Source organism: Trachemys scripta, chromosome 8 (genome assembly GCF_013100865.1).
Source record: "Trachemys scripta elegans isolate TJP31775 chromosome 8, CAS_Tse_1.0, whole genome shotgun sequence".
Lineage (NCBI taxonomy): Eukaryota > Metazoa > Chordata > Testudines > Emydidae > Trachemys > Trachemys scripta.
Window position 1 is genome coordinate 37,024,961 of NC_048305.1, and position 25,095 is coordinate 37,050,055.

Genomic DNA, 25,095 nt, shown 5'->3' on the forward strand with positions numbered 1-25,095 from the left:
TTCCAGGTCCAGGGTCACAAACATATCCTGGCTGTTGGGGAAACCGGTTTCTCCGCTTCCTTGCTGCTGTGAGCTACCTACAGTACCTCCATCGTCATCTTCCTCGTTCCCCGAACCGTCTTCCCTGTGTGTTTCTCCAGTGAGAGAGTCATAGCACACGGTTGGAGTAGTGGTGGCTGCACCCCCTAGGATCGCATGCAGCTCCGCGTAGTAGCGGCAAGTTTGCGGCTCTGCCCCGGACCTTCCGTTTGCTTCTCTGGCTTTGTGGTAGGCTTGCCGTAGCTCCTTAATTTTCACGCGGCACTGCTGTGTGTCCCTGTTATGGCCTCGGTCCTTCATGGCCTTGGAGATCTTTTCTAATACTTTTCCATTTCTTTTACTGCTACGGAGTTCAGCTATCACTGCTTCATCTCCCCATATGGCGAGCAGATCTCGTACCTCCCGTTCGGTCCATGCTGGAGCTCTTTTGCGATCCTGGGAGGACTCCATCACGGTTACCTGTGCTGATGAGCTCTGCGTGGTCACCTGTGCTCTCCACGCTGGGCAAACAGGAAATGAAATTCAAACCTTCGCGGGTCTTTTCCTGTCTACCTGGTCAGTGCATCTGAGTTGAGAGCGCTGTCCAGAGCGGTCACAATGAAGCACTGTGGGATAGCTCCCGGAGGCCAATAACATCGAATTCCGTCCACACTACCCCAATTCCGACCCGCAAAGGCCGGTTTTATCGCTAATCCCCTCGTCGGAGGTGGTGTAAAGAAACCGGTTTAAAGGGCCCTTTAAGTCGAAAGAAAGGACCTCGTTGTGTGGACGTGTCCAGGCTTAATTCGGTTTAACGCTGCTAAAGCCGACCTAAACCCGTAGTGTAGACCAGGCCTCAAAGAAAGAGGAATAGAAATACAAGGAATGACAAGAATACAAAGAAAAGAAGAGAAAAGTGAACTTGATCCTAGATATCCCTGGACAAGGAAGAGAAACAAAATATGAGAGCTGCTTGTAATCCACTCACACATATCAGTTTTGTAAGGCGCTTAGATACCATGGCGTTGGGCATAGTATAAAATATAGATAAATATATTTCATCTTCTTTTATTAAACTGATCTGTTGTTGGTACCAGCTGCACTTCTATTTAAAAGTGACTTGTTATTAGTAGGAAATAGAAATTGACCTTTTTAAAAGGGAAAACTTAGTTGTTTCACAGTTTAGCTGTTGGTAACAAATTTTACTCTCCATTAAAATTCTTGTTCCTTCTACTGACAAATGCTGGACACTGGCTCAATAAATGATAAACAGCAACCCAGGAAACAATAGAAGAACATTTTATTTTCCACTGCATTTATCTTCGTGTGCCCCAAAGCATTTTACAGGGTTACGGTAAATTATACGACTACGGAGTTAAATAATAAATAATAGAAAAAAGAAAGAGAAATTAAAAAGTAAAGAGAAAAATGTTATAGATGAGATTTTAGAGCTGGAGAGTCATTTGGGCAGACATATATAAAAGACTGTTCCAAAAGGATAGAGCTGGGGAGGTAAGATTGCGGATGGAATGCGAGGAAATAGGGCCTGAACCAAAACTTATTAAAATTAGTGAAAGCAGGGCCGGCTTTAGCAAGTGCGGGCCGGATTGGTGGGTCTTGTACTCACCGGGCGGCGCTCCCAGACTTCGGCGGCACTTCGGATTGCCGCGCTCCGGCCGGGGTAGGGGGCCGCGGGATCTTGCCGCGCTCCGGCCGGGGGAGCGGGGCCGCGGCCTTGCAGTGCTCTGGCCTGGGCCGCGTGCTTAGAGCTGTTTGCCCGCTCTCTGGCTGGGGGAAGGGGGCGGCAGGGCTTGCCGCGCTCTGACCGGGGTAGCAGGGCCGCGGGACTTGAAGCGCTCGGGCCGGCGCTCTGTCCGAGGGAGCGGGGCCACAGGGCTTGCCGCGCTCCGCTGGGAGGAGTGGGGTCGCGGCGATTGCCGCGCTCTGGCTGGGTGGGGGGCCCTCTTAGGCGCGGGGCGCAGTGCCCGATTCGGGGGAATCGGCCTAAAGCCGGCCCTGAGTGAAAGAATCTTATTCTTACGTCAATGGTGTTTCACTGAGGTTTGAATCAGGCCCTAAAGGAGCAGAAGGAGTGGGGAGAAGAGAAGGCGAGAGTTTCAAAGGACCCATGAGGTAGGATAGAGCAAGTTAGGGAGGGTTTCAAAAGCGAAACGAAGTGTAGGGAACTCCTGTTTTCAAACGTCAGAACTCAAATCTCTTTGTAAAGAAAAGGCCAGAATCATTAGCAAAGTAATTTTTTCAAATGTTAACTGAGATGATTGTGGCAGCCGCATTTCCCATTTCTATCAATAAAAAGTGGACACTCTGAGTATTAGAGATGGAGGAAAATATAAAATAGATATTATCATTTTACATTTATATCTGCTTTACAGTTAAATATTTCAATATTTGTTTTATTGGGGAAAGAAAGTTCCTTCAGTCTATCACCGGTTATTACAGCATCATTCACTCAGATTTTCCTATGCACAGATATAATATGAGAATGATCAGAAATCAGATTATTTTAGATATAAGTAACATGAAAATATTTATTCTTAATGATGAATTAAATATAAATACGAAAAAATAATTTGTTGCTGTGACTCACATGTACCACATTGTGGCGCTGTCTACTAAAAAAACGCGTTATCCCTGGAAAATGAAAACATAGCTCCACCCTTGGAGGAAGAAAACACTGGCTGCCCCAACCTCAGAATAACTGGATCATACTGGATGCGACAAGAGCGGCTGGAATTCATTGTGACAGTACTCCAGGGTAGCTCAAAAATATTATATAGAACGGCTAGTAATTAGTTAATCAGATTTGAATCCGAAACATTCCACGTTCGCGATGGCTCTTTTCCGGCGAGACTCCCTGGTAACCAGGCAGCTGCTGCGGTTGGTTCTGTTACACACGGTCTGGGAGGTGGGCAGCGGCCAGGTCCGTTATTCCGTGCCGGAGGAATCCAAACACGGCACCTTTGTGGGCCGCCTGGCCCAGGACCTGGGGCTGGAGGTGGCGGAGCTGGTGTTTCGGATGTTCCGGATGGTCTCCAACGGCAGGAGAGACTATTTTGAGGTAAATTTGCAGAACGGCGTTTTGTTTGTTAATTCGCGAATAGACAGGGAAGAGCTGTGCGGCCAGAGCCCCCTGTGCGCCATTGACCTGGAGGTGATAGTGGACAAACCCCTGAGGATATTTCACGTGGAAGTGGAGATACAGGATATAAACGACAATGCTCCTGTTTTCTCGGTAAATGAACAAAACCTGAGTATAGCAGAATCACTAACTCTTCCAGGTTCGCGTTTCCCACTAGAGGGCGCGTCTGACGCAGATATTGGTACAAACTCTCTGCTAACCTATAAACTCAGCCCAAGTGAACATTTCATTGTAGAGGAGAAAACGAAGGAGAAAAGTAAATCTTTAATGCTTGTGTTAAAGAAACCTCTTGATAGGGAGGAAATCCCTGCGCATCATTTATTACTCACGGCTATTGATGGGGGCAAACCGGAGCTCACCGGCACAGTTCAGCTGGTGATCACTGTGCTGGATGCCAATGATAACGCGCCTGTATTTAACCAATCCGTTTATCAAATCAAATTATTGGAAAATGCACCTAACGGGACGTTAGTCATAAAACTCAACGCCACTGACATGGATGAGGGCATTAATAAGAATATTTCCTATTCGTTTACCAACCAAATTTCTCCAAACATAAGAAAGGTTTTCAGGATAGAACAAAATACTGGAGAAATCAGGATTAAAGGAAATATAGATTTTGAAGATATTAATCTGTTTGAAATTCAAGTTGAGGCAAAGGATAAGGGGAATCCCCCGTTAGTGGGACACTGCAAAGTTTTGATAGACGTTTTAGACGTGAACGATAACGCCCCTGAGCTGGCCGTGACTTCCCTTTCTCTGCCGGTGCCGGAGGACGCTCCCCCGGGGACAGTGGTGGCTCTTATTAGCGTCTCTGACCGGGACTCGGGAGACAACGGCAAAGTCACCTGCTCCATCCCCCCGAACCTGCCCTTTCGGCTCGTCTCCACCTTTAAGAATTATCACTCGCTGGTGCTGGCGGAGGCCGTGGATCGGGAGCGAGTGTCTGAATATAAGATCCTGGTGACAGCCAGAGACGAAGGGACCCCGTCTCTCTCGGCCAGCAGCAGCATTTTGGTGCCGATCGCGGATGTGAACGATAACGCCCCTGCTTTCCCCCAGCCCGTTTACAGGGTGTTTGTGAAGGAAAACAACCCGCCCGGGGCCCATCTCTTCACCGTGTCGGCCTCGGACCCGGACCTGAGGGAAAACGCCTTTGTGAGCTACTCGGTGGTGGAGCGGAGTGTGGGAGAGCAGCCCCTGTCCAGCTACATCTCGGTGCACTCGGAGAGCGGGCACATCTATGCCCTGCAGCCCTTTGATTACGAGGAGCTGCAAGTGCTGCAGTTCCAGGTGAGCGCGAGGGACGCCGGGTTCCCGTCGTTGTGCGGGAACGTGACTGTGCAGCTCTTTGTCCTGGATGAAAATGACAACGCGCCCGCAGTGTCCCCGGCTGGCTCCGGCCGCGGCTCGCCAGGGCCCGAGCTGGTTCCGCTGTCGGCCGGCGCAGGGCACGTGGTGGGCAAGATCCGAGCGGTGGATGCGGATTCCGGCTACAACGCGTGGCTTCGCTACGAAGTGCAGGAGCCCAGGGCTGCGGGGCCTTTCCGGGTGGGTGTGTACAGCGGGGAGATCAGCACCACGCGGGCCTTGGAGGAGGCGGACGGCCCCAGCCAGAGACTCGTGATCCTGGTGAAGGACCATGGGGAGCCGGCGCTGTCAGCGACAGCCACTGTCAGCCTGTCCCTGGTGGAGAGTCCCCAGGCTGTGAAATGGGACTCGAGGCAAAAGGGCGGGAGCGAAGGGCCCTTGGTTGATATGAACGTATCTTTAATGATCGCCATTTGTTCGGTGTCCGGGCTGTTTGTGCTGGTGATTGTCGTGTACGTTGGCCTGAGATGCCACCCGGGTCCGGAAGTGATGTGCGGGCCTGGGAAAGCCACCGTGGTGTGCTCGAGCGAAGTGGGGAGTTGGTCCTATTCCCAGCGCCAGAGTCGGAACTTGTGTGTAGGGGAAGGCACCACTAAGAATGACCTCATGGTTTTCAGCCCCAATTTTCCTAACTCCGCAGAGAACAAGGAGAAGGAGACGCCCAATCTATGCGGCACGGTTGGTTAAATAATATTTCCCGCCACAATACATTGTTTCCAGTGTCTCACTGAAGATTATTTTAAAGTAGTTAGTAGTGATTCTCTAATTAATTTATATTTTTGTAAAACGCATGTTTGAATGACGAATAATGAATCTTTTTAGCGATCCAACTTTCTGTTTGTTGCTTTTGGGTGGGTACTTCGGATACAGTTTTTTAAACATAAGTGTTTTTTAGTTGCATTCGAATGAAATTCGAAATATGTCAGTTAGAATGGATAAAAGTCAAAGGATATAATATTATGCATGTAAATTTGCAATTGTATTGGCTCTTGTTTGCTCTTTTTTTAGTAGCACCATCTGCGCTGTTAATTCCATGAGAACACTATATTTTTTAAGAAGAGCAAATAAATAGCCATGATCTGGTGGTAGCATCCGTGTTCTTTGCCTGGGGAGTATTCCTCCAAGAATTACTTCCTTATATATTTTTTGTCATTAGAGATGGCTCTTTATATGCTTCTTGACTGATAGTTTCCATTGATGATGACGACAGCATCATGGGGGGAGGGATAGCTCAGTGGTTTGAGCATTAGTCTACTACACCCAGGGTTGTGAGTTCAATCCTTGAGGGGGCCATTTAGGGAACTGGGATAAAAATCTGTCTGGGGATCGGTCCTGCTTTGAGCAGGCGGTTGGACTAGATGATCTCCTAAGGTCCCTTCCAACCCTGATGTTCTATGATTCTATGACACCGTAAAGAACAATACTTTGGAATGGTTTAATACGTTCCACCTGAAGAAGCCAAAACATGTTAAAGCATTAGGATGAGTTAAAATGTAATGCTTTATTCCTGCTTTATCCCCACTGAAAACCTATTATAATTGAATCTTAAACCTTCAAAATTGGGTTGAAGTGGGACATGACTGGTGAACAGTCTGGGTGCTGGCTCTGAATTACTCCTCACCGTGCCACCGAAACTTATATGCAATTATCCCCTTCCTTCTGTGGGGAAACTGAGACCCAGAGCAGTGAAGTGACTTGTCCACAGTTATAGAAGGTTTGCAACAGATACAGAAACACAGTGTAGAATTCATGGTTGCCAGTCTTGCTTCTTGCCTAGAAAATCATCTTTGCTTTCCTTGGATCTCCTCCGAAATTTGGTGATTCCATTTGTCCTTTATCATTTTCTCTCCTGCTTATTACATGTTATTTGTTCTCTTTTAAATGCAGTTGAGAAGTGTTTTACAAAGTTTTTTGAGTTTTTTTGCTATTCTTTCCTAGACCATCAACCTAAAGCACGTTAGTATGAAATCTCTTACAAGATTCCAGAGAATCTAGGGAAGTACCCAAATGAATGTAATTATATACCCATATTTTAAAATTTTCTGTTTCTAAAGTATTCTTTATGGCTTTCAGGATAAACCAGTAGAAACATCTTAGTGAGGAATACCTGGGTGTACCTATTACCAGAAATGTATATGCTTTTAATATTGATTAATCGCAGTTAACTCATGCGATTAACTAAAAAAAAAATTAATCGCACTGTTAAACAACAGAATACCAATTGAAATTTGTTAAATATTTTGGATGTTTTTCTACATTTTCATTGTATTGTATTCTGTGTTGTAATTTAAATAAAAGTGTATATTATTTTTTATTACAAATGTTTGCACTGTAAAAATGATAACCAAAACAAATAGTATTTTTCAGTTCACCTCATACAAATACTGAAGTGCAATCTTTGTTGTGAAAGTGCAATTTACAAATATAGATTTTTTTGTTACATAACTGCACTGAAAAACAAAACAATGTAAAACTTCAGAGCCTACAAGTCCACTTAGTCCTACTTCTTGTTCAGCCAATCGTTAAGACAAAAAAGCTTGTTTACATTTACAGGAAACAATGCTGCCCTCTTCTTATTTATAATGTCACCAGAAAGTGAGAACAGGCATTTGCATGGCATTTTTGTAGCTGGCATTGCAAGGTATTTTACGTGTCAGATGTGCTAAACATTCATATGCCCCTTTATGCTTCAGCCACCATTCTAGAGGACATGCTTCCATGCTGATGACGCCCATTAAAAAAATAATGCATTAATTAAATTTGTGACTGAACTCCTTGGGGGAGAATTGTATGTCCCCTGCTCTGTTTTACCTGCATTCTGCCATACATTTCATGGTATAGCAGTCTTGGATGATGACCCAGCACATGTAGTTCATTTTAAGAACACTTTCACTGCAGATTTGACAAAACTCAAAGAAGGTACCACTGTGAGATTTCTCAAGATAGCTACAGCACTCCACCCAAGGTTTAAGAATCTGAAGTGCCTTCCAAAATCTGAGAGAGATGAGGTGTGGAGCATGCTTTCAAAAGTCTTAAAAGAGCAACACTCTGATGTGGAAACTACAGAACCTGAACCACCAAAAAAGAAAATCAACCTTCTGCGGGTGGCATCTCAGGCCAATGTACACGACAATCACCAGCACAAACAGCCCGGACACCGAGCAAATGAACATGCATTGGTCTGCACTGCTTTGGATTGTTATCAAGCAGAACCCATTATCAGCATGGACGCATGTCTTCCGGAATGGTGGTTGAAGGTGGAGACGTGAATTTTTAGTGCATCTGGCATGTAAATATCTTGCAACGCCAGCTACAACAGTGGCATGCAAATGACTGGTCTCACTTTCAGGTGACATTGTAAACAAGAAGAGAGTAGCATTATTCCCTGAAAATGTAAACAAACTTGTTTGTCTGAGTGATTGGCTGAACAAGAAGTAGGACTGAGTGGACTTGCAGGCTCTAAAATTTTACATTGTTTTATTTTTGAATGCAGTTTTTTTTTACATAATTCTAAATTTGTAGGTTTAACTTTCATGATAAAGAGATTACACTACAGTACTTGTATTAGGTGAATTGAAAAATACTATTTCTTTTGGTTTTTTTTTACAGTGCAAGTATTTGTAATAAAAAAAATAAAGTGAGCCCTGTACACTTTGTATTCTGTGTTTTAATTGAAATCAATATATTTGAAAATGTAGAAAACACTCAAAATATTTAAATAAATTGTATTCTATTATTATTTAACAGTGCAATTGATTTTTCAAATCTCTTGACAGCCCTATTTTATGTTATTTATTACAGATTTTATAATAGATCAATTTTTTGTTTACCACTATGTTATCAGCTTGTAAATTGATTTTATTACTTGGAAGTTCTCCTTTTCCTGATAATGCACAAGTAAATAACTGAATGAGTGTGTATCTTTGAGAATCTTACAAAATACCGTTCATTATGATTAACTGCTTCTTTTGGATTTTATTTAAAAATTAACAATGGTTATTTAGATTTGTGATGCATTATAACCCATGTAAGTACTTCCTTTTTATGAGTCATTTCCAGTTTTTGGTTTTCAGATTCCATTTCGGTTTCTTTTTCAATAGTAATGGATTCTGGAACATGGAAAATAATGCAGTGGTTTTACAACCTTTAAAAAAGAATTACGGTAACTTATTTTTATACCTCCATTGCCACAGAAAGTCAACAAGTAACTACTAAGAGTGAGAGATCCTGTGCTCAGAGAACTAAGAATTGTTTTAGGAAGAAATAGTTATAGAATGTATCCCGTTTTCCCTAGTAAATGGAACAGAATTACAAAGAGGAAAACATACTACATTAGAAAAGAAATAAAAAATAGTAAAGAGAACATCTTAATATATTTATCCTGTTATTTTTTCCCTTTGGATGCAGGGAACATTTTTTGGGTGGTGTGTAGCTAGCCAGCTGTGACTTCGACCATTTTTGCGATACACAATCTGACTGATTTAATTTGTGCCGTTAGTAAGCATGGTATACATTGGAAGATAATCCTGTATTTGTGATAACTTTATTGGCATGTGACTGAAAGAACCGAAAAAAAATTACTGACATAGTGACTATATATACCCTAACTATCCACCAGGAGGCGACAGACAGCTGTACAAACTTCTTCCATTGGGGGAGAGGAGTTATCAGTCTTCTCGGGTGTTCTCCTGCTAGGAAGAGGAGTTGATCAGCTGGCCTGTCTTTCCTGTCACCAAGAGTGGATGAAAGTTGGTGCCAATACCTTCAACATGGGGAAGCCGTTCTAATGTGCTGAATTATTTGAGCATTAAATGGGTCTGTTCCCGCCTTCTTTGTACATCCCAAGCTTCTAATAGACAAATGTAAAGCAAAACAAATCGCACATACACATTATAGTGCATACAAAAATGCAAAAGGGAAAGAAAGAGATAGTCACTGTCTCAAATAATATCAATTTTTAAAAATGGTGTCATATAAAATAGGTGTATATATCGCCTTAGCCTCTGGTTCTAGTAACATAGCCCAAGACCAAAACTATTTTTCAGATTGTGCTATATTTTACCACTATTTTACTGATATTGCCTAAAATTATTATATATATATACAGCGAAGTATTTACAAACACCTGTAGTTAAGTTGCCTAAACATTTGTGTTCTCAATGGCCTTTTCCAGTTGCTTATAACCTGCTCAAACTTTTACCTTTTTAGTTTAAATTGCAGGTTTAGTCAAAGTAGAGAGCAGCTTTTGAGAGATGGTTACAACGGATTGTTTTTACGTAAAAACAGAATAAAATGTATTATTTTCCTTAAATATGTAACATTTCTGAAAACAGCTCTAGTGCCTAAATAAGTGGTCTGTAAAAACTTTAAATTTAAAGGGGAGCATATATGCTTTTCAGTGATCTGTTGAAATGGTTTGAGATTTGCTGACTTTAAAAACGGTTGGGAAACATACTTTGACCGTATGCACTGATTGCTGTTTTCTTTCTAATGATCTCCCGATGTTCCGTTCGCATTGTGTAAATGTGTGCATGTAACTGATCCATTCTATTTTAGTATCCGGTATCACTTATGTTCTACTGGCTCCTTACTTGCATGTGTAAGAAAGTTAAGAAGAATTTAACATTTAATATGCAAGTGTTTATGTAATGTGGTCTGCGAAAATGTGTGCCGATAAAGATCGGGCTGTAAAGGAGCCCTACATATTCCCACGTGAAATCTGAAGCTATGTATGTAATGGGGGTATAGCCATACCCCATTATGTATGTTCTGTTAATCTATGTATTGTGTGAGGCAGGACTCCAGATAAGCCCTAGTTTTAGAGGGTGCACATATTGTACAGGCCAAGGCATTTCATTTCTGCCTAAAAATAGAATGGAAGTTATTTGTTTTTGTCAATTTTATTTTTGAAAAACGTAGGAAATTCCATTAAAAACAATGTTGAAGAACACTAAGATTGCAAAAGGAAGCACTCAAAAGACGGGAAATGCCAACATTCAGGTTTCTAACACATCGATAACTGTGCTCATTTATGCATATTCATTAAAATGCAGTTTTTAATTAAATAATTAGATTGGTTTCTTCTCCAGTTTAAAAGGTTGTGAAGTTGAATGAGGAAGAAGTCCAGAAAAAATCGGCTTCACTCTGTGTAGAATAATAATCTGCAGGTAAGGCAGAGAGTAACTGGCAAAATAATAAGAATAAACATAAATATTAAACAGCTCCCATATTTACTGAATGCCATGTATCCTCTGCACTGATGTAAATACACATTTAGGCACTTGTGGAAAACCAGCACAAGGGCAATGCACAATTTAAGTAATTTAAGCCTTCAAAATAAAACTATGCTTCTATACACAGAATTTCACCTTGAATGAGTTAGTTAAAGAAACCAACCAACCAATCAATCAACTAACGATGTAATAAAATAATAATAACCGAATCTACATGAATATTCACAAGGGAGAAGAATTTGGTATTTCCTGAGTTTTGAATGCTTTCCTTCAAAAACCTCCATGTTCTTTCAATATTTTGCGGTCTGTCCGAGTCGGAGATAACGGTAACTATGTATCTCTGTAAGATAAATATAAGATATAGAGATATTAAGATGTAGACGCGTGTGTGTCAGTGGAAGTGCATTAGACTGTAGTGCAGGATCAAGTGATGAAATCTTTAAAGATCTGAAAGGGAAAAGATTAAAACATCTTTCTATAGGTAAGGAACCCCAGACTTCTTTTGAAAACAACAAGGAGTCTGGTGGCACCTTAAAGACTAACAGATAAAAGACTTCTTTTGGTGGTTCAGCTATAGAGGCAAAATTAGAAAATTTCTGTCTGTTGCCAAATATTATCTCCTATCATGAGCACGGAACGACATAACGTTCAAAGGCATATCTTCTGTGATAGCTCGGCGGGCGGAGGGAAAGAGGGAGGAAGAGAAGATGAAAAAACCGTATGCTTGAACTCTCTGGATTAAAGAAGACGTAGTTTGGAAGATATAAACTACAGAAGGGTCTGAGACACAAGATGTCGCTGTCGGCTAAAAAGACACTTAAACAGGAGAAAACATACAGCTCCTCCTTCAGAAGCTCTGAAAATCCTGCCTTTCAGCGCATCAGGCAGACTCCCGGATGTAATAACTGCATGTAATTAAACGGTTTTCAAACCTGCAACGCATCCTCTTCATTCCCTGGATTCTGCGCGTTCGCTCAGTGAAAACACTGATTTCTAAGTAGTCCGCAATGGCTCTTCTCCGGCGAGACGCCCTGGTAACCAGGCAGCTGCTGCGGTTGGTTCTGTTACACACGGCCTGGGAGGTGGGCAGCGGCCAGGTCCGTTATTCCGTGCCGGAGGAATCCAAACACGGCACCTTTGTGGGCCGCCTGGCCCAGGACCTGGGGCTGGAGGTGGCGGAGCTGGTGTTTCGGATGTTCCGGATGGTCTCCAACGGCAGGAGAGACTATTTTGAGGTAAATTTGCAGAACGGCGTTTTGTTTGTTAATTCGCGAATAGACAGGGAAGAGCTGTGCGGCCAGAGCCCCCTGTGCGCCATTGACCTGGAGGTGATAGTGGACAAACCCCTGAGGATATTTCACGTGGAAGTGGAGATACAGGATATAAACGACAATGCTCCTGTTTTCTCGGTAAATGAACAAAACCTGAGTATAGCAGAATCACTAACTCTTCCAGGTTCGCGTTTCCCACTAGAGGGCGCGTCTGACGCAGATATTGGTACAAACTCTCTGCTAACCTATAAACTCAGCCCAAGTGAACATTTCATTGTAGAGGAGAAAACGAAGGAGAAAAGTAAATCTTTAATGCTTGTGTTAAAGAAACCTCTTGATAGGGAGGAAATCCCTGCGCATCATTTATTACTCACGGCTATTGATGGGGGCAAACCGGAGCTCACCGGCACAGTTCAGCTGGTGATCACTGTGCTGGATGCCAATGATAACGCGCCTGTATTTAACCAATCCGTTTATCAAATCAAATTATTGGAAAATGCACCTAACGGGACGTTAGTCATAAAACTCAACGCCACTGACATGGATGAGGGCATTAATAAGAATATTTCCTATTCGTTTACCAACCAAATTTCTCCAAACATAAGAAAGGTTTTCAGGATAGAACAAAATACTGGAGAAATCAGGATTAAAGGAAATATAGATTTTGAAGATATTAATCTGTTTGAAATTCAAGTTGAGGCAAAGGATAAGGGGAATCCCCCGTTAGTGGGACACTGCAAAGTTTTGATAGACGTTTTAGACGCGAACGATAACGCCCCTGAGCTGGCCGTGACTTCCCTTTCTCTGCCGGTGCCGGAGGACGCTCCCCCGGGGACAGTGGTGGCTCTTATTAGCGTCTCTGACCGGGACTCGGGAGACAACGGCAAAGTCACCTGCTCCATCCCCCCGAACCTGCCCTTTCGGCTCGTCTCCACCTTTAAGAATTATCACTCGCTGGTGCTGGCGGAGGCCGTGGATCGGGAGCGAGTGTCTGAATATAAGATCCTGGTGACAGCCAGAGACGAAGGGGCCCCGTCTCTCTCGGCCAGCAGCAGCATTTTGGTGCCGATCGCGGATGTGAACGATAACGCCCCTGCTTTCCCTCAGCCCGTTTACAGGGTGTTTGTGAAGGAAAACAACCCGCCCGGGGCCCATCTCTTCACCGTGTCGGCCTCGGACCCGGACCTGAGGGAAAACGCCTTTGTGAGCTACTCGGTGGTGGAGCGGAGTGTGGGAGAGCAGCCCCTGTCCAGCTACATCTCGGTGCACTCGGAGAGCGGGCACATCTATGCCCTGCAGCCCTTTGACTACGAGGAGCTGCAAGTGCTGCAGTTCCAGGTGAGCGCGAGGGACGCCGGGTTCCCGTCGTTGTGCGGGAACGTGACTGTGCAGCTCTTTGTCCTGGATGAAAATGACAACGCGCCCGCAGTGTCCCCGGCTGGCTCCGGCCGCGGCTCGCCAGGGCCCGAGCTGGTTCCGCTGTCGGCCGGCGCAGGGCACGTGGTGGGCAAGATCCGAGCGGTGGATGCGGATTCCGGCTACAACGCGTGGCTTCGCTACGAAGTGCAGGAGCCCAGGGCTGCGGGGCCTTTCCGGGTGGGTGTGTACAGCGGGGAGATCAGCACCACGCGGGCCTTGGAGGAGGCGGACGGCCCCAGCCAGAGACTCGTGATCCTGGTGAAGGACCATGGGGAACCGGCGCTGTCAGCCACAGCCACTGTCAGCCTGTCCCTGGTGGAGAGTCCCCAGGCTGTGAAATGGGACTCGAGGCCAAGGGGCGGGAGCGAAGGGCCCTTGGTTGACGTGAACGTGTCTTTAATGATCGCCATTTGCTCGGTGTCCGGGCTGTTTGTGCTGGTGATTGTCGTGTACGTTGGCCTGAGATGCCACCCGGGTCCGGAAGTGATGTGCGGGCCTGGGAATGCCACCGTGGTGTGTGCGAGCGAAGTGGGGAGTTGGTCCTATTCCCAGCGCCAGAGCCGGAACTTGTGTGTAGGGGAAGGCACCGCAAAAAATGACCTCATGGTTTTCAGCCCCAACTTCCCTCACTCTACCGAGAATGGGGGGAAGAAGATAGAATCCGAGTTCACACCAAATGAGAATGGAATGGTGAGTTTCTATTGTGGGATATGTATGTCTTGTTTATATTTTTCTGTAATTATGTCTTATTATTTGATGACATTTTCCCTTGGTATAGTTCTCTGAAGAGTGGATAGTTCTCTGAAGAGTGATAGTTCTCTGAAGACATCCACGTAGTGTGCAGAGGCGGTCAAAAAAGCAAACAGGATGTTAGGAATTATTAAAAAGGGGATAGAGAATAAGATGGAGAATATTTTATTGCCCTTATATAAAGCCATGGTACGCCCACATCTTGAATACTGATGTGGTGTCCTCATCTCAAAAAAAGATATACTCGCATTAAAAAAGGTTCAGAGAAGGGCAACTAAAATGATTCGGGGTTTGGAATGGGTCCCATATGAGGAGAGATTAAAGAGGCTAGGACTTTTCAGCTTGGACAAAAGGCGAAAAGGGGGATATGATAGAGGTATATAAAATAATGAGTGATGTGGAGAAAGTAAATAAGGAAAAGTTATTTACTTGTTCCCATAATATAAGAACTAGGGGCCACCAAATGAACTTAATGGGCAGCAGGTTTAAAACAAATAAAAGGAAGTTCTTCTGCACACAGCACACAGTCAACTTGTGGAACTCCTTGCCTGAGGAGGTTGTGAAGGCTAGGACTATAACAGCGCTTAAAAGAGAACTGGAGAAATTCATGGAGGTTAAATCTGTTAATGGCTATTAGTCAGGATGGGTAAGGAATGGTGTCCCTAGCCTCTGTTTGTCAGAGGGTGGAGTTGGATGGTAGGAGAGAGATCACTTGATCATTACCTGTTAGGTTCATTCCCTCTGGGGCACCTGGCATTGACCACTGTCGGCAGACAGGATACTGGGCTGGATGGACCTTTGGTCTGACCCAGTATGGCCATTCTTATGTTCTTGTGTTCTTATGTTGTTCTCCTCCAAATTATGTTTATTTACATATATTTTTTTTAATTTTAATCAGTGGCTTAATTGTCATCAAAATAATCCTGGAAAATAAATCCAGGGCTTTATATCTCTCAAAATCTCTGTTTTAATGTTCAGTATTATAACTTTGGATATTCTTCTTCACATAATAGTGTAATCCTTCTTTGAAGACAAGTGAAACTAATTTTTTTTTTAGTGTGTTATAGGTGATACATGTACTGGTCATGCCTATAATTAAGGTTGCCTCACATATTTCTTTTCAGTCGCTTAATATTTTCCCAAGCTTAAATATTCAGAGTGAAATTTACCATGGTGAATATCTGCAACACATGATTTTTTCTTTTTTTCAAAAATTTCAGCCAAAAGTTTTTATCTGTTTCTGACAATGAGGTAAGGGGGAAAATTATATTTTGTCTATATTAAAAACAGTTTTTACAAGTATTTTGTCAAGCAGTTCTTACACTGCTATTCTTTGATGCAGGGGCTTGAAATTTGTATCTGGGATTTTCCTTTGGCTATCTCCATGAAAATTCACCATAATTTAGTGAAGTTTTAATTTTTTGAACAATCTCAAGTAGCACATGCTCAATAGAGAGTGGTTGGAATTTGGCAGCTAAATTCCCTGAAGAGTCCATATGTACTGAGCATGCTTTATCCCCTTTCAGATTTTACATGCCAACTGGAGTACACACAACTTCCCCACGGAGTGATTAAGCATGCTCCATCCCAGGAATGCAGGGACTGCATAGGCCTTTTCTAGTAATTTCTCCTGTTGGTGGCTGTCGGACACTGTGGTGGTGGGCACAGGAACTGAGATCAGGGAGACAGTGTATCCTGTGCTCTCAGGCAGAGTGGAGGAAAAGGATGAAACACCCTGATTAAAATGCAGAGGGGTAAAGAGGGGGATGGGAGGAAGGGATGCAGGAGTGTGTGTGAGTGGGGGTTAAGGGCCTCTGAGAGGAATGGGAGTTAGGACAGTTGCTGGGGATAGACAGGGATAGGAGCAGGGGGAGGGGGCAGAAGGCTGAGAGGAAGGAACAAAGGGATGGAACAGGAGCTAGGGGTACGGTTGCAACCTGCCCAGTGTTTACCAGAATTCCCCCCATCCTTTTTTGAGGTAGCTTTCCCAAAAATCTGTAAGCGTGCTTAGTCCACACTGCCAGCTGTCCGGTTTTATGGACTGAGCATCATCCTGGATGTCCCATTTTTCTGTACCTCAGAGGTAGCAACCTTAGCTAGGAGGGAGTGTGATAGGAGCAGGAAGGAGAGGAAGAGCAGGATCCATGTAGGTGATAGAAGATGATCAAGGAGGGGGGAACACAGGCAAGAGCCAGGGGAAGAAAGGAGTGAGGGGCAAGACAGGGACACAGGGGCAGGAGATGGATGATCAGGAGACAGGGATATCAATAGACAGGCTATATGAGTAGGTGCTGAGGAGAGGGGCAGAAGAGGACAGAAAGGCTTGAGTGGGGCCAAAGGCAGAAAGGTCTAAGTACTAGAACACACTCCCCTTCAGAACCTGGAATTGAACCCAGCATTTCTTTGTTATCTAGTACGTAGCTGTGAAACCTTCTCAGCCTTCTACTACACCAGTTACTCTGTTGGTAGGGGCCTGTGTTGTGGATCTAAAGATCCTAACCTGTGGATGACCCATGTTGGGGGTCAATATGGTTTTACATGATGAAACATTTGTATTTAAATTTTTAAGTTTTTTAAAAAGCTTAAGAAATGACATTAAAAGGACCTATGTTAAAATAAAATTAAGGTAGAAATGTCAGTTATTCAAAAGTTATGAACTGTCAGAATTAAAGTTGCCCAAAGAATCTTAACTCGGCCCCCTCGTGGGTATGCATTATGATATAGTATATAATTACATGAACTATATACACACACTATTTTCCACAGGACCCCTATCTTGTTCAGTGCACAGGACAGACTGTTCTCTAGGAATGAATCAAGGTTGTGTAGTGAATGAGTATGTTTTCTGTAGGAATCCAACCTTATTTGTTGCAGAAGCTGGAAGGTATATAGTGAATGAGGCAGAGAACTGCAGAAATAGAAAGGATGGTTTTGTAGTTAAGGCAGTTGAATGCCACCTTAGAGAACTGGATTATGTGCATGTCTCTGCCACAGAGTTCCTCTGTGATGCTGGGCAAGCTACATAAATCTAAATTTATGCAAGTGGACAATGTATATTCCTCTTTTTCTGGATACCCAACTTGATACATCTGGGCTCTGACTTGCAGAAGTACCGACCACTAACTATATCTGAAGTCTGTGAAAGCTCTGTTCCAAACATATAAAGTGCTATAAAAATGATTATGTACTCTGAAGATATGGCCATAGGCTTCTCAGATGGGCACCCAAATTAGTTGATCCTTTTAACAATTTTGGATTTCATCTCTGAGCCTCATTTCCTCATGTGTGAATGGGGATAATAATACCACCTTGCCTCACAGGGGTGTTGTAAAAATAAATTCAGTAGTGTTTGTAAAGAATTAATACACTACTATGAGAACAGGAAATTAATAATTCTGTATTCAGTGCAGGGTTTGGATGGTGTGTATTACATAATGCATGGCACCACACATTGAATGATGATGATAAAAAATAATATTGAATAGCTACCCATTCAGTATGCGCTGAATCAGGGCTCCTGAGGAAAAATAGCTTATGCACAAGGGGGCTGAATTAAGGTTGCAAGAGAAAACCTATATGTCAGTAACCTTACCGTCATTGCAAATATCTTTATTTTGCCTACTATAATTCTTGTCCCTTGTAGACTCTTGGAGCTAGATTCATTAAAGGACATAGGTGTTGTGATGCTGAGTGTCATGGTACCTAGAAAATTGCTGGGATGCACAAAGCCAGATTTATGCATGCAGACTCCCTATACAATGAATGGAAATGGATAGGTGCCTCAGAATGGGAGCGGTGAGGGTGGAGGAGACTTGGGTCCACCCACTACTCTGGGTCCCAGCCCAGGCACCCTGTGCTGGGTGTAGATGGCTGCCACTTGCTGCATCCCCTCTGACTCCTCAGTTCATTTCCCTGGGCCACTTATCATAGAATCATAGAATGTCAGGGTTGGAAGGGACCTCAGGAGGTCATCTAGTCCAACCCCCTGCTCAAAGCAGGACCAAACCCCAGATAGATTTTTGGCCCAGATCCCTAAATGGCCCCCTCAAGGATTGAACTCACCACCCTGGGGTTAGTAGGCCAATGCTCAAACCACTGACCTATCCCTCCTCCCTTCCCTGCAGCGTATAGCACCTTCTTTGCCCTTACCTCAGGACTTCAGTCTGCCAGTCTTAGCAGCTAGCCAGGAGCTCTCTCTCTAGCTTCCTTAGTCCCTTCTGGCAGCACTGCTCTGTCCAGGGTGCTGGCACTCCTTCCTCCTGCAAGGAGCCTGATCTTCCCTGCTGGAGCTCCAGACAGCTTCTGAAGCCTCTCTGCTCTGCAGCCTGTCTTATATGGGACAGCTTGGCCCTGATTGGCTGCTCCTTGCAGCCCCTCTCTCATTGTCTGCCTCCTGTGCAGTCTCCAACAATAGTTTTAAAATGTAATGCGCAGTAGCAGATTTTTAAACATATAGAATGTTTGTAAAGCCATATCTTCCTTGTCCCTTTTAAAATAATTTTCCATTTCCCCCTATTGTTTTTATTGTCTATATTAAATTCATTACATTACATAAAGCATTAAATGCTTTACATCCTTGCCTTATTCCTCTTTGAAAAGAGAAGGTATTAGAGCTACATCATTTTATAAGAACTATTGGCTGGGGTGATATAATGCTTCTCTTTGCGTCATAAATTCAGAGCCATATCCTGGGGCACAGTGTTGTATTTAAAAAAGAACAGGAGTACTTGTGGCACCTTAGAGCCACAAGTACTCCTGTTCTTTTTGCGGATACAGACTAACACGGCTGCTACTCTGAAACCTGTTGTATTTAAGTAATTCAATTCAACCCTGTCAAAGGCTTTTTCTCACATCTAATGATAGGAGAATCTGAGCGTTCTTTTGGATCTGGACTGAATATAGTATTTTTAGTTCCCATCTTGTATTTGTTAGGTATATCTATATTTCATAAAGCCTGTTTGGTCTTTATTAATATAGCTTGGTGATACCAGAAGTGGTGTACTCTACAGTGCCTTAGCCATAATCCTTACATGTGATTTAGTAAATAAATTGATTTGTATAATTAACTTTAATTAAAATCCAATTCAGGTTTGGTAATGGCTTCTGCACAGAGGTTTATATTTCTTTCTCTCTGAATATTGTGTAACACCCATCTGTGAGACGCCTATCCAATTTTCTTTTAGAGCTTTATAATATTTTATAATTAACCTGTCTTGAGCCAGGGCTTTACCATTTTCATACTATCAATGGCTGTTAAGATGTCTTCTTCTGTGTTAGATTGTTCAAACATATTTACATCTAAAAACTGAAATATGGAGTATCATTTTGTTTATCTAAAGTGCATTTTCTCTTAATAATGGATAATCTATTATATGCATTTCTATGATAAGTTGAAAATGCATCATGTAGTTCTTTGGGATGGGTAACCATTTCTCCATGGCATTTCTAACTATTGGGATGACACAGTTGGTTTACATTACTTTTAATTTTCAGACCAATAGTTTGCTTTGCCTTTGCTTATTTGTTTTTGTTTTTTGTTATTGTTGATTTTTTTTTACCGGAGGTTTATTTCTCTGGTTTCAATTATAGTCTGGCTTAGTCTATTTATTTTGAATTTCAGAGGGTCCAATTAATAAAGCAACCTCTCACGACTGTTTTAAATAGGTCCCAGATATCTTAAATTTACCCTGATGTGTATGTATGATATCTTTGTAACCCTTCTGCCCATCTGAGTTGGCAGCAACAAGGGCCAGGCTCAGTATCTAGGGGTTCTGTTTCAATAACACAATGCAAAACCAGCTTGAACCCTACCCAGTGACCTGGCACAATTACATACCACCCCCTGGGCGCCTCTAAGAGGCAATACTTCCCCTCTCGCAAGCACAGAGTCTGAGTGTAGCAAAATCCTTTTAATAAAGGAGGGAAACAATGCGGCATTATGTTGGGGGAAACACCACGAACAGGATTCATAACACAAACCATGAGCAAAAGACCCACCCCCACAAGTAAGATTGGCAGTATCCTTTTCCCCTCTGGGTCTTAAGTTCAGCAACCCAAAAAATCACCCAAAGTCCCAAAAGTCCAACACCCCAAAAGTCTCTTGAGTCCAGCAACCCCAAAATCACCCAAAAGTCTAACAACCAAAATGTCTCTCTCCCTGGTCAGTGCAGCCCCAGAGTTCAAGTTTATCTACAGAGTTTTACCTCCCAGCCTGGGGTGAGGGGAAGAGGCACAGTGCTGTTAAGGGGCACCTTATGTGATCCAAGGCCAATTGCCCCGCCTCTCCATGGGGTTCTGCTGCAGCCTTCACCGTGAGTCATTCCACCAGCCACTCCACTCCACCAGCTGTCCCGTGAGCTGCTTCAGCTGTCCCGCAAGCTGCTCCAGTTGTCCCGCAAACTGCTCTGCTCCACCAGCTGCTCAGCAACATATTTTCAGGCCCCCTCCACACTCAGTGATTTCAGCTTGTAGTAGGGGAGCCTCAGTGCTGGTGCACCATTGGCCCAAAGTGAATTCAGCTCAACAGCCTGTAACTAGACTCCTAATAGAATTAAAATGAGCTCTAATATTCTACAGTAGAGAGAAGAAGGTGCAATTGGTATTTCAGACTCTCAAAAGGGGCCCATGGCATCAGGTACAAATACCTATCCCCAGCCTTTCTTAATTCACTGGGTTTTGGAACCCATTTCCCTTGTCTAGCGAGTGCTACTCAGTTGATGGCGAGTCCCTCTGTCATAAAACAGTTTCATTGTCCTTGATTCACATAATCAGGGTAACAACACTTTATTCTTCCTGCCCCAATAAAAGAGAAACTGGGGATCCCACAGCAGCCAAAGTGACCATTTGGGCTCATGCTAGGTGGGGTGGGTGTGCCTATGCAAACAAGATCAGCCCCTGAAGTTCTTTTCCACAACTCGCCACAATTCACCACCAGATGTCAGGGTAGAGCTCATCCTGACTCTGCTTACATCTTCATCCACATTTTTGAAATATTGAATAATATGATTTTAAAATGATTTACTTGGTCTGGATCTTGTCATAGGAGACAACTCAAACTCCTGGTTTTCTTAGAGAGCTTTTTGTCCCTCAAGTTAAATGTCAGTTCAACTGGAATATGGTTTGACTATGTAATATTATGTATGTCTGCATGCATAGTCTGCAGGAAGATGGTGTTAGCAATAAGAATTAACCAGAATCAAAATCTATCCTGAATAAAGGTTATATGGGTGAAAAAAAATAAGAAATCTTATTCATATGAGACTTCAAATATATTTCAATCCCTTTGTCCCTATGTTTAAAAAGACAATGTCCTAGATTTGTATCTTTCCTTTGCTTCAATATATAGATATAATTTCCTTATAAAATTATTTCTCCTTCTTGGATAGAGTCTAAAGTCCTATATTAATCATTGAAACACTGTTTTTTATTTGAGTTAGGGGCATAGATTGATCTTCTTATAACTCTCCTGCCATTTAAATCTCCGTTGAGAATAATAAATTTACCATTAGGTATCTATAATTTGGTCTATTATTTTAAATCTAGTGTGTTTGGATAAAGGAATAGCTATTCTTCTTCAACTCTGGCAGAGGCATAATAGTTTTGTCCCAAATATATTCCCTTTAAGCCACTCTCCCATCTCTCATTAAAATGTGTTTCTTATATGCAGAAAATATCGGATAGAGTTTTCCTTAGTTCTATAGTGACCTTGTGTCCTTTAACCACATAATTTAGCCTATAACATATATCCAGGCAGGTTTAATAAGAGCTAATTATTACAGTAAAATCTAATTGATTACAAGGTACACCACTTTGGACATTATAATCATTTTTGGATATTGTATTCTAATCCATCAGAAGTAGCTATACTTTCCTGAATTCTTTTGAGTAGATTTAAAACAAAACAATGTGCTTTCTTAAACAATCAAAATCCCAGTATATTTATCTGATCAGTTCTTAATGTGACCTTATACCCCACTTCTGTTAAATTGTCTTTGGACTATATCATAAGAGGAAAAAGTTTTAGTGGTGCAATAAAATAAATATTCAGAATAAACAGTAATATTTTACCCATCATTCTCTATCTTATCCTTCCCTTATATTGAACTACTTCTGTGGTGCATCTATTTGTAGTTCAGATTTTGGGTTGACCTTTACACATTTTCCTTTTAACGGAAATTGTAGGGGAATGCAAAGCTTTCCACATATCCTCTGTATCATCTAATTTAACTTTATGTCATATCTAAATAATAATGACATCTTTGCTTCAACAGTTACCAAGAGAGGGCAATAAGGAAGACAAAGTATAAGATTTTATATGTATAGGAAAAACAGCTTTATATTTAATTAGCTGTTGATAAGAGAATTGAAGGAAAAAGTTACTAATATTAAAGCCACAGTGTCCAACTATGGACTTTGAGGTGTTGATTTTCAGTGTGAAAATAAAAGTGGGAGTACATGGGATAAAAATAGGTTGTGATGATGTTGAGGAGACGAAAACTTTCCACATCTGATTTGAGCACCAATAGAGAAAAAATAATGATAAATGTTTGAATGATTCTGTCAACAACCAATAGCTGACTTCCTCTCTGATTTTGACTAGGATACATTGCTTTGCTGTGCTATTTTTCCTGCTTTATATTCACTATATATTTCTTCTAACCTGCCTATAATGCATTTTTATTTCTTTACTTTTTGATTATTGTCCTACATGGAATACTTCAGTGTGTATCTCATATACAAGGCAAAACTGAAAGCATCTGGAAGATTTTGGTTAGATAAAATATAATTTAACTGTATATTTTTTAAAAATCTTTTTTACATTTGACAATTTTCTTAATAGTTTTATTATAATTTAATCTGAAAATTACAAATATTTGAATTTTGAAATTTAAATTACATGAATTTTTAATTTTTATATAAATTTATTTTTTTAAAAACATTATAAACACTTTAAAATTTTACATAATGTGAGAATTTCCATTATTCAGCCAAATCCTGAATGCCTTTCTCCAGAAAAAAAAAATCCAAAGAAGCCAAAAGAAGTGAAGTCAATGGAAGGTTTGCTTGGTTAAGGAGTACATGATCTTCCCCATTTCCTTCAGTGAAAGTTCTCATCTGGGAAATGGATCTATGCCCAAAGTTTTCTGACATGGCAGTCAAATCTTTGGGAAAGTCATAAATCAAGGAGAAAATAGATCCTGAGTGACACAATCATATAGCATGGCTTTCAACTCCTAATAATCCAGAAAGAAATCATGATTTTAGCAATTACTTTATGCTTAGGTATACTGTTCAAGAATCGGGTTTGGTTGTCAAAACTTGCATCTTTTAAATATTTGGATGAGTTATTCAAACATGATGTGTTATTCCCCCAGAAATGTAGAAAATGATTTGTTTATTGAAAAATAAAAATAAATTCTACATTAGTGGGTTTAGTTGCTATAACTTTTGATGTGATCTTGTTGAATTTGCAATTAACGGCCACATGCCCGATCATGCGAGGGACCAAATGCTCTGAGTTCCAATTCTACATCACTGGACGGAGCCCATAACAGAATAGACACAGAAAGTGAGGTTGTATGACAAGTAATGCTCCATATTTTTATCAAATGAAATCTGCTATTCCAATTTGGTTCTCTTTCTGATACATTAGTAAGTAGCACAGTAAATATGTGCAGTGTTCTTTTATTGACAGAGGCAGTAGCCTGGAAGAAGAGACTGTTTGGCAGCAGTCACTGGACTGGGTAATCTTAGGGACAGGGGTTGTCTTTTTCTTCTGTGTTTGTACATCACCTAGCACAACAGGGTCTTGGTCAAACATTGGTGCTCCTAAGCACAACAACAACAAACCCAGACTGCCCAATATCAACTGGGATTATAATTCAAACCCATTTTACCTTAATTTATCATATTTCTGTCTATGATTTGTCTATTAGATATTACGTAATTACCCATGGAAAAGTTTGGTATGAATAAAATAACTAGAGTAGGTTACTTCAGAAAAGCACAGTTCGGTGGTCCTGGTGGATCAGTTAAAATTGACTCACATTTTAAGTACTAGGCAGCCACATCAAATTTGTTCTAAGATGCTTGAAAGATTATAAAATGAGCCTACCCAACCAGGGCCGGCTCTAACTTTTTTGCTGCCCCAAGCAGCAAAAAAAAGCGCCGCCCTGCCGAGCCCCACCACACCGAGTGCCGCTCCGCCGGACCCCCCCCCCCGAGTGCCGCGCCCCGCGCCGTCCCCCCGCCAAGCGCTGCGCCACTGGAGCCCGCCCCCCCCACCGAGCACCGCGCCGCCGGAGCGCCTCCCCGCTGAGCACCACGCCGCCGGAACCCCCCGAGTGCCGCCCCCCGCGCCGCCCCCCCGCTGAGCGCCATGCCGCCAGAGTGCCCCCCCGCGGAATGCCATGCCACGCCACGCTGCCCCCCGCCACCCAAAGATTGGCCACCCCTTACCAGGTGCCGCCCCAAGCATGTGCTTGGTTGCCTGGTGCCTGGAGCCGGCTCTGCTTGCAGCGCCTAACCTGATTGGCGCCGCAAGCTTGGGAGGCGGGAGAAGTGAAGCAGCTCACCCCTGCTCCACCTCCTCCCTGAGCACGCCATGGCTGCTTCACTTCTCCCGCCTCCCAGGCTTGTGGCGCCAATCAGCTTAGGCGCCGCAAGCCTGGGAGGCGGGAGAAGTGAAGCAGCCATGGCATGCTCGGGGAGGAGGTGGGGCAGGGGTGAGCTGGGGCGGGGAATTCCCCTGCGTGCTGCCCCCCCCTTACTGCAGGCGGCCCTCCCCGCGCTCCACTGCCCCAGCTCCCTCCACTTAAATACCGGCAGCGACCAGGGCGGCCGAAGATCTGGCCACCGCGGTCGCTGCCGGAGA

The 25,095-nt window shown here is 43.0% G+C and overlaps 1 protein-coding gene across 4 annotated transcripts in view; it reads left to right on the forward strand.

Moving 5' to 3' along the window:
- LOC117881581 (protocadherin alpha-C2-like) overlaps positions 1–25,095 on the forward strand; it is a 287,284-nt gene that overhangs the window by 32,841 nt on the left and 229,348 nt on the right. Inside the window, exon 1 of one of the 4 annotated variants that reach the window (XM_034778999.1) lies at positions 2,708–5,227. The exons of 1 other annotated variant lie outside the window; for it this stretch is intronic. In XM_034778999.1, the coding sequence (XP_034634890.1) occupies positions 2,870–5,227 (2,358 nt within the window). In that variant the 5' untranslated portion in view covers positions 2,708–2,869. Of the gene's footprint in view, positions 1–2,707; positions 5,228–11,646; positions 14,163–25,095 lie in introns of those variants that run through there. 2 more of the 4 variants (XM_034778997.1, XM_034778994.1) reach the window with 2 other exon arrangements.